Source organism: Plasmodium gaboni, chromosome 8, assembly GCF_001602025.1.
Source record: "Plasmodium gaboni strain SY75 chromosome 8, whole genome shotgun sequence".
Classification (NCBI taxonomy): Eukaryota; Apicomplexa; class Aconoidasida; order Haemosporida; family Plasmodiidae; genus Plasmodium; species Plasmodium gaboni.
Window position 1 is genome coordinate 452,991 of NC_031488.1, and position 10,789 is coordinate 463,779.

Here is a 10,789-nt window from a genome sequence, read left to right on the forward strand (position 1 = left end):
TTCTATAAAATTAAAAGATTCCTTCACACAATTTTTTATCCTTCTATTATATTCTATTCTATTTTCAACAAATAAAAGAGCTGCCTCTTGATTGGCTGGACTGTTAGGGTTTGGGTCACTTAAAAGTGATTGAATGGATGTCAATATTGCTGAAATATCATATATTGGACTCCAGTGTTTTTGAAGAATATCAATACATATATTTCCATCCATATATATATTGGGGTGAAACATTTTTGTTAAAAATTTCACTTTGGGTGGTCTGTTGGGGTATTCATTACCAAATAAAAGTTCCAAGTGAAAAGTACCTACATAAAAATAAATAAATAAATAAATATTGATATATATATATATATATATATATGAAGATTTAATTGTATGTATTTTAATATATTCAAAATTATATATACAAACACATATGAGAAAAAATATATATAAATTTACAAATATGTGTATACATTTTTACGTACCACCTTCCCATGGAGTATCAGCGGGGCCAAAAATGACAGCCCTCCATTTCATAATATCATTTCCTATTGGTGATCCACTAACACCAAATGGGGAATCACTTTGCAGTTTTCTGAAATCCCGAATTAACCTTTTCTTGGCTAAATTGGACATTTCTTAAAACCAATAAATATATATATTAATAAATTGTAATATTTATATATATATATATATACTTAAAATATATATAATATATATAATATATTATTATTAATTATTTTTATATATATTCAAAAAAAAAAAAAAAAAAAAAATCAAATGAATATATATAAATATAAATATATATATGTCAAAACATTTCAAAAAAGAATATATAGTTTGTATAAAAAATTCATTCCATATAAACATATACAATATAATTAAATATACATATGCTCTTATATTTTATATATAGACATATATAAAATTTTAAATTGTTTTATATAAATATTTATATTCATTATTTTATCTCTAGTGTATTGGAAAAAAAAAAAAAAAAAAAATTATGGAAATAATATAAATATTATATAATTAATATATATATTAATATATAAGACCTTGAAAAAATAATGAAAAAAAAAAAAAAAACACATGCGTATTTCAATAATTTTTTACATCATAATATTTGTTTATACATATATATTATATGTATGATATTCCATAAGCGTATTCAACAAAAAGAGAACACTTTTTCTTCATATTAAAATAGTTATAATATAATAATTATACTTCTTTTAATATAAAAATATTATTATAAAATGTATAATTTCGTTTCATTTAAAAACTGGCGCTTATTAAGGTATATATTTGTTTACATATAAATATATTTACATTTCTTTAAAAATCTTAAAAAGATATAATCAAAGAATATAAATATATATTATATATAAATATTTAATTTATTATAAAAAGAAAGCATAAAATAATAATAAAAAATAAATAAATAATATTTAAATTGTTAAAATAAAATTTGCATCATATTGGTATTTCATATGAATATTTTTTTATTTTGGACTGAAATGCATTTATTATATATATACGAAAAAAAATAAATCTATATAGTATATGTATATATTTAATACATACCAAAATTTTGTTATATATATTTCATAATATATATTATATTATTATATATATATATATAATATACTACTTATTATTTTGTAATATATCAACAATTCATTATTTTTCAACATCTTTTAAATAACTAACTCTTATTTTTTTTTTTATATAAATACCTTTTTTTTTTTTTTAAATACCTTTTTTTTTTTTTTTCATATATTTTTTTAAAATATATAATTTTAATATTTTATATATTTTAGCTCTTTATTCAATTATGTACTCATTAATTATTTTATATTTTTAGAAAGGTTTTCTTGCCTTCATATTATATATAATAAAAAGAAAGAAAAGGAAAGAAAATATTATTGAAACAAATATATTAAGTAAAATATATATATATAATAGATATTAACGAATGGAACATACTTAATATGCTAAATAATTGAGAGCGCATAAAAAAATAGTTTTCATTTTACAATCATTTTTTTTTTTTTTTTTTTTTTTTTTTTGGTAACCTCTACATAAAAATTTTATATAACAAAAAGAAAAAAAAAAGAAAGAATAGTTGATAGATAGATAAATAAAGAGATAATAAATAAGGAAAAATAAAAATTAATTGTATGTATGTATTAATGTATATATCGAAATATCTATTCTATGTATAAATAAACATACAAATATATATATATATATATATATATATATATACATTAAGAAAAATATTTATATATCTCATTATATTACATAGTTACACATATTATATAAAAATGCCAAAGTATTATTGTGAATATTGTGATATATATCTAACACACAGTTCACCTGTTGGGAGGCGTCAACATATACATGGGAGAAAACATATTAGTGCCAAGATAGAATATTTTCAAAATTTATTAAGAGAAGAAGGTATCACACCACAGAATTTTTTAGGATTTTTAAATAATAGAAATATAAATAATCCATTAGGAAATCCTATGATGAATTATATGAATACAAATATGTATATGAAATATAATCCAATGAAAGGTTATAATCCCTATTCTATGAGGAATTCACATCCATATCGTTTAAGTCTACCTAATAATAAATATTCAAGAGCTGGATATGTTCCACCAAGTCATCATAAATATTCTGTTAACCCAATACACAATAATTACCATCAGACACATAATAACTATTCATACCCTAATTCAATAAATACAAGTAACCATATAAATTATTCAAATAATTACGGATCCAATAATTTCAACAATTCAAATGAATTTAATAAAAATATGAATGAAAGGGATAATATAAATAGTAATAATACACACGATAATAATATAAAAACAGATGAAAATGACTCTATAAATAATGATAATCTTAATAACACAAGGAATTTATCATATGAAGAAAATCATTATTCAAATGATCATAATAAGAAAAGTTTTTTAAACAATGAAAATATGAAGGAACATTTAGAAGGTGACATATCTTGAATTTATAAATAATTAATGTGATAAATTATTAAGGGAATTTCTAAGTATATATGCATATATATATTTAACATAAATTTATATAGAACCTATTATTTATTTATATATAATTAAATAATTTTAATTTGCATATGAGAAATGTTTATTTCGACATGTGTAAAATAATTTTTTTTTGTTTTTTTAGTAATATGAATATATATATATTATATATATGTGTTATATTCGTTTATTTATTTGTTTATCCATGTTTTCATTTCATATTTATTATTTTTTAATTTTTGAAAAAATAAATGGATAAATATCAAACTACAGAAATTTTATTAAATACTATCATCATATAACTATTTTAAAATAATAACCATTTTTATTTTTGCCTATATATTTAAATTTAAAATAATAAATAAGTTTTAAAAGATTATGCCATATTAAAATAGTACAAATACATATATATATATATATATATATATATAATTTATTTAAAAAAGGATATTCGAATAAAATAAATTAATGAAATGGTTTCAAGAAATAGTATTATCTTACATAAAGCAAATGATATATATAAATGTATGTATATAATTATATTTAAAAATATACAGAATAATTGAAAGAATCATTAAAAATATTAAATTATATTAATAATGCATTATAAAATATATATTCACAAAAAAAAAAAAAAAAATTAATAAAATAAAACACTTATAATTCATATATGCATTATCAGACTAAATTATATATACATATAAATAAATAAATTAAAAAAAAAAAAATTCATGAAAAACAATCCTCATAAGCATTCTTCGAATGTTTCTTTTCATGGTGTTCTTTCAAAATAGATTGATTAACTGTACACATAAAAGAATGTCTACATAATTTACAAACAACATTCAAATTTTTTGAAGCGTCTTTAACGGTACTGTTTTGTTTCGTTCTGTCATTTCTTTTGGATGACCTAATTCTATCAACTTCTCTTTGATTTCCTCGTGTCATTTTTTATAATTTCAAAAAAAAAAAAAAAAAAATTAAAAACAAATATAGATGTATATACATAAAGAATGATATATATATATAAAAGCATATATAATATATAAAAATATATACATATGTATATATTATCGTATTTTATATATAAAATAATAATTACATATATTATTTAAATAAATATATTATATATACATATAAGAAATTTAATCACTATAAATCTTAAAAATATAAAATCATAAGAATATAACATATACTATTATATTATTTATATATAATTTTTTACATATACATATATTTATATCCTTTTTTCTTTTAAAAATAATAAAAAAAAAAATTATTATCAATAAAATTGTATTTTTTTTTTTTTTTTTTTTATCTATTTCTAAAACATTCTTTAGTATAAATGCAAAAAAAAAAAAAAAAAATTCCAAAATGTATAAAAAATTTAACTTAAAAAGAAAAAATATAAAATATCTAAATTATTTTTCGAAAAAAAAAAAAAAAAAAAAAAAAAAAAAATTTATAAATAATCTTGTTAGAATAATTTTATCTCAGCGCATTTAAAATTATTCATTATACATATACACAAGTATATAAATAATTCATATATTTACGAAAAAAATTTATGCAAATATATTTTTTATAGATAATATAAAATGAATAAATATAAAATTTAATAGATCTACAGATTTAATATTATTAGAATTTAATAAATAAAAAAATGACAAAATGGTATATGAAAAAATAAAATAATATATATATATATATATATATATATATATATATATATATGTATAAATTGTTGTGTTAAAAAATAATATAAACAAATTTTATGAAGAAAAAAATATTTATTATAAATATATATCCATATTTTATAATTTCCTTTTTGCCAATAATGGAAACATTTTAATTTTATATGCTGTTGATGATAAAGATAGATAAATTCTATAAATAAAATCATACAATTCATTATAATCCTTTGTATAATTTGCGAATCTGTCACCTTGAAGATATTCTTTTCCAATGACGTAATATATTAAATCTTTTTGTCTCGGCTTAGTGATTTTTGATCTTTTATTTCTTATTCTTTTTTTTTTACTTTGTTTTATATTTTTTCTTTTTATTCTAACAAAATTATCTCCATAATCACTTTTTATTGTGTTAAATATATTTTGATTATCTTTTCTATTTCTGATAATAAAATCATCAGATAAGTATTCATTTTTTATTTTATATATATACGGAATATTTGTTGTATTATCATGGGAATAATTTCCCTTCTTGTTATTTTGCATATATATATTATAATCATGAGATGATTTAATATTCCTAGAGATTTGTTTACTATTTCCTTCTTTTTTTTTTAGTTCTCCTTCATTAAAATGATCTTTGTTTTTATCATTATTGTTCTTCCTGTTGAAAGTATCTAATAGATTATAAGACATGTTTTGAATATCTTTCGAATTTTCAAGATCATCCATTTTGATTATCGTATCATGTGTTTCTGTTTCTTTTGGTTTGATTTCTTGATTAAAAAAAATACTTCTATAAGAATCGAGGAAATTATATTTTTTGGATTTATCATTTTTCATAGTTGAGTCTTTTTTCATTTTGAATTCCATTATATCCTTATCATTCTTATCATAATAATTCGTCGCATATTCCACTCCTCTCTTTTTTGAGTATTGTTTTAGAACATATACGGGATTTGTATTAAACCAATTATATGCTTTCATTTGGGCCACTTCATTATATGACACATCATTCGTGCTTATACTTTCATTCAGGTTTTTTCTTATAGCATTACAAATTATAAAATAAATAAATATATGAACAAAAAAAACTGCACCAACTGTTAATATGGACGTTTTGTGTGATCTCCACATCCAGTAGAAGGGTAATATGGCTAAAATGCCTTTCAAAAAAATTAAAAAAATATAAACATATATACATATATATATATACATATATATATATATATATATTTATTTATTTATATATTTCTTAATATTTTACCTGTGGGGAGGGACCAAAAAGCTATTACCGTATCAAATAAAAAAGTGTTATAATAATATGTAATTTTCGTTTCTCTAAGAAACAAATACGTATCTCTATATTTTATAAATAAATAGGATAAAAATAAGAGTAAGAATGTAAATGATGTATTGTATTTATCATGTGTGAAAAAGAATAACAAGAGAGTTACAGTAAAACTAATAACTGCTTCACTATATCTATAATGCAAATTACATTCAGGGCACTGAATTAATTTTTCAGCTTTTTTGATGGTTGTATTTGAACAAAACAATATTAGCATTGATTTATATAGAAATGGTAAAATATAAATTCCAAAAAAAGAAAAAAGTGTTGGAAATAAAGTGATAAAAGGAATAATATTATAATTTAGAGATCGTCCAAATGAATATTCTTCTCCTAATATAATATCTTTAGATTTAAGATGAACAAATAGATGATTAGGAAAGAAAAGAAAAAAGGATCTAATTTTATTATCTCCACCTGCATTAGTTAAATGAGTAATAAGAACATTCAATAAAAAGTTTAATAATTGGAATATACTATTAACACAAAATACAAAAGAATCAGTAGATTGTTTCTTATCAAATTTCATAAAATTACCAATTAATGTTGTTAAAAAGGTTAATAAAAAATTTCCTAAACCTATAAATATACCTAATATTAGAGATATTAGTACATTAAATAAAATTTCTTGTTTTTTCTGTTTCTCAATAATACTTGCATGATGTAAAGCATATATTGCATAAGGACCATAAAATATAATACTCCATAATAAAATTAGAAAAAAAAGTACAAGTATCGAAATTGTTATTTTTATTATCATTATAGGTATTATAAATGTATTATTAGAAATATTTTGCCATGTGATATCAATAGGTTCCACATCACACTTATTGACTTGAAATGGATTATTTTGAAAAAAAAGAAATAAATTATTTTGTATTCTTCCGTTAGATTTTTTATTTTCCCATTTTATATTTATTTGGTTATAAATTTTATTATCATTCATATTATTATTCCATAATATATTATTACTACTACTATTAGTACTATTTGATAATAATTTATTGGTAATATTCTTATATATTTTTTTATCATTAAATATACTTTTTACAAACAAAATAGGAGAAAATAAGAAGGAATAAAATTTATATTTTCTTTTATTTAATTCTTTTGTTTTTTTCTCTTTTGTCTTATTTTTTTTCTTTATTCTTTTCTTTTCTATTTTATCTATATATTTATTTATTAGTGAATAAGCCAAATTTAAATCTTTGGTTGTATTAAATATTACATAAGCTTTGTTACAGCATTTAATATTTCTTACCACTTTCATATCTTTAGACAAATCTCTTTTCAAAAAAAGCCCTTCTGTATTATTACACATACAAAATGGGATATATCCATTTCTTTCACGATTATCTTGATCTATTTTTCTTTTAAAGTAAGAAAATATGGATTTTCTTATATAATCATTTAATATATTTTTTTTTTGGTTTGATATGTTCTTATATTCTTTAGAGCATAAATCAAATATTTTGTTGGATATATCTTTAAAGAAATAATCTTCCATATGAAAATTGTTTTTTTTTTCATTTAATATGATATTTTTATAAGATGTCGAATCTTTTCCGTTCTTATTGTAAATATTATCATTATGATAATTATTATAATATTTATCATTATAATACATATCATTATAATAATTATCGTCATACTTGTCATATTGACAATATTTGTTTTTATTTATATCTTCATTCAATTCTTCATTTAATATTAATGGATGATCATTTAAAAAATGTTCAGAGAAAGTAATACTGTCATTCTCCTGATTCATTTTATTCTTGTTATATATATCCCATGTACTCATGCTATCAATATGAGTAGTTTGCATGCTTGTAAATGTAGATTTTGGTATAATTTTTTTCGAATCATTAGATTGATTAGTATTTACAAAATTTCTGTCATCTGTATGAATATCAATTTCACAAACTGGAAAAAGTTCATATTTTTTCAAATGTTGTAATTTTTCTATAAGATAATTATCATTTCCTTCATATAAATTAATATCTTTGTCATAAAATAAATTTGTAGAAATTGTATTGTCATTTAATATTTCCTTTTTGTTAATAATATTAATATTTTTATTTGGTTTTGCATATATGGACACTATTTTGTTTTTATTTTCCTTTTTCCATTCCTCATAATTTCGATATAACTTCATTTTAAAATCAGCCCATTCGATTTGTTCTTCTATCAAATTAAATACTAAATCTTTCTGCTGATAAAAATCATAGCATGATGATATACCTATAATTTTTTTCTTTATTAAATTTTCAAAAAAATTCTGAATATCATGAATGGAAAGTGAACTTGAAAAATTAGCAATGGAAAGAGCATAATCCATCATACAATAAGAAGTGTTTTTTTTTATATTGTAAAATTTTCTTTGATTATATATAAATACAAATGTAATAATCATACATAAAATATATCTAACAAATGAGGAAAAAATCATATGATGTTTAAAACGAATAGTCATATTAAACATATCCAGGGACATCCAATCTAAATTTTTCATATGAATTAATGGAGATATATTATGAGATATATAATTCTTTAAATTTTTACATTTTTCAAAAGATGTTGTAGATTCCACATTTCTATATGTTTGTATTAATTCATCAAAAGGTAAATATACATCAAATAAACTGACTATAATAAAAAGAATAGATAAACAATTTAAAAAAGTTAAATAACGAAAATATAACATTAAACCAATACCTCCTATATCGTTTTTGGATAATTTCATATTTAATGGATATAATGGACGTCCATATATTAAATTATTTCTAAATTTTGATAAGGTTCTATATTGATAAGCTAGTTTAAATAATAAAATATTTATTTTATCTCTATTTTTATAAAAATATATAGACAAAAATATAAATGATAATAAAAAGATAACAACCAAAAAACCACAACTTCTGGTAATAAATTCTTCATATATCAAACTACATCTAGTACGGTCTCTTGATAATCTATAACCTTTAATACACTCTAAACATATATTAGGTAAATTATCTGAAATACTCAAAAAAGATTTTGAACCTTTTCTCAATGTACTCTTAATACAACGAATACAACCAGATACTAAACATGGAACACATTTATTGGTTTCTTCATCTGCAAATGTTAAAGACGAATTATAAAGAGAACACTTTTCTTTACTTGTGCATATACCGATACATTTCCATACATCATTTGAACTTATAAAAGGACAATTCACTGGACAAAATAATTCATTGTTATTATCAATAAAATAGGGTTCATCACAAATTATGTTCATCGTGCATAATATTATATATATATTATTAAAGTATAAAGTTGTTTATCATGAAATTATAAAATATATCAATTTTTTTCATGTAATATATAAGTCTACATATTAAATGAATAAATAAATATATTTATATATTTTTATTATTAAAGGCCATGCAAAGCCTAATAAATTGAGAAAAATAAAATAAAATGTTAATTTAAATACAAATGACAATAATAATAAAAATATATTAAAGTAAAAAATACATAAAAAGGTTGAAGACAATTATATTCAAAAAATTAACATTTTATGTTATACATGAATTATAAATAAAAATAAATAAATAAATAAATAAATATATATATATATATATTTTTTTTATATTTTATTTTAAAAATAGTTGTCCTATCGTGGATATATATTTAAATACACATATGTATGCAGACATTTATTTTTTCAGTATTATATTTGGAATATAAACAAAAGGAAAAACAAGTTAACTAAAATATATATATATATATATATATATATTGTATCTTTTTATGGATTAAACTATTTTATTTTTCAAGTCTCTAAATGTAACAACTTTTGTGTATTTGAGAAATAATAGTAAATCCAACATGTAATCTTTAATTTGTATTATTTTAATTTATACCTTTTTTACAATCATAAAATTGAATTAATATATTCACAGACAAAATAATTATTGTCTAATTTTTAAATGTATCATTTTCTTTTCAATATTTTAAGAATATAATTTTTCTTTTTCTATATAAAAAAATATTGATCACAAATAATTATGTTTCTTTTTTCTCCTTTTTTTTTAATGTCTTATTCTTGTAATATTTTTAAAATTACACATATTAAAATATAAAAAATTATTATATATTGTGTATTATATAAAAAATATTTTCGTATAGTATTCTATAATATATATACAACATATATTTTTTTAAAAAGATTAAAGTTATAATATTGCAGTTGGTTAATCTAATTTTTATTTAAAAAAAGGAAAAATAAATATACATATTCAAGAAATCATTTGGTTTAAAATTGTGTAGTTCAGGATGTTATTTCATTAGTAAAAATATATATTATATAAACAAAAAAAAAAAAAAATATACATATATATATATATATACATGTAATATAATGAAATGACGAATTATACAAATTATTTTAACAACAATAATTAAACAAAATTAAAAAAGCCAAGGATCATTTATATAAAAATATAAATGTTCAATAATTTTATTTTTGTTACTTTTATATTCTAAAAAAAAATAATATAAAAAAAAAAAAAAAAAAAAGAAAAAAAAAAAAAAAAAAAAAAATAAAATAAAATGAACAAATAGGTAAATTAGATACATATATGATATCATACATAAGAAATAATGTAATGATATTACATATATATATATATATATATATA

General features: G+C 18.5%; 4 protein-coding genes across 4 annotated transcripts; 1 reads left to right on the top strand and 3 right to left on the bottom strand.

Moving 5' to 3' along the window:
- On the bottom strand, positions 1 to 621 carry PGSY75_0812600 (putative ubiquitin-conjugating enzyme; the record flags this gene model as incomplete). The annotated part of the gene is made up of 2 exons (XM_018785254.1): positions 1 to 308; positions 471 to 621. Coding segments are annotated over 2 exons (459 nt in total), but the record flags the coding sequence as incomplete, so codon positions are not given.
- A 1,694-nt stretch (positions 622 to 2,315) lies between these two features.
- PGSY75_0812700 (putative RNA-binding protein (U1 snRNP-like)) lies at positions 2,316 to 3,023 on the top strand (the record flags this gene model as incomplete). The annotated part of the gene is made up of 1 exon (XM_018785255.1): positions 2,316 to 3,023. One exon carries the CDS (start codon positions 2,316 to 2,318, stop codon positions 3,021 to 3,023), a length of 708 nt encoding a protein of 235 aa, XP_018642222.1.
- Positions 3,024 to 3,788: 765 nt separating this feature from the next.
- On the bottom strand, positions 3,789 to 4,007 carry PGSY75_0812800 (hypothetical protein; the record flags this gene model as incomplete). The annotated part of the gene is made up of 1 exon (XM_018785256.1): positions 3,789 to 4,007. One exon carries the CDS (start codon positions 4,005 to 4,007, stop codon positions 3,789 to 3,791), a length of 219 nt encoding a protein of 72 aa, XP_018642223.1.
- Positions 4,008 to 4,873: 866 nt separating this feature from the next.
- On the bottom strand, positions 4,874 to 9,384 carry PGSY75_0812900 (putative protein, unknown function; the record flags this gene model as incomplete). Its single annotated transcript, XM_018785257.1, has 2 exons — positions 4,874 to 5,916; positions 6,018 to 9,384. 2 exons carry the CDS (start codon positions 9,382 to 9,384, stop codon positions 4,874 to 4,876), a joined length of 4,410 nt encoding a protein of 1,469 aa, XP_018642224.1.
- Positions 9,385 to 10,789: the final 1,405 nt, after the last annotated feature.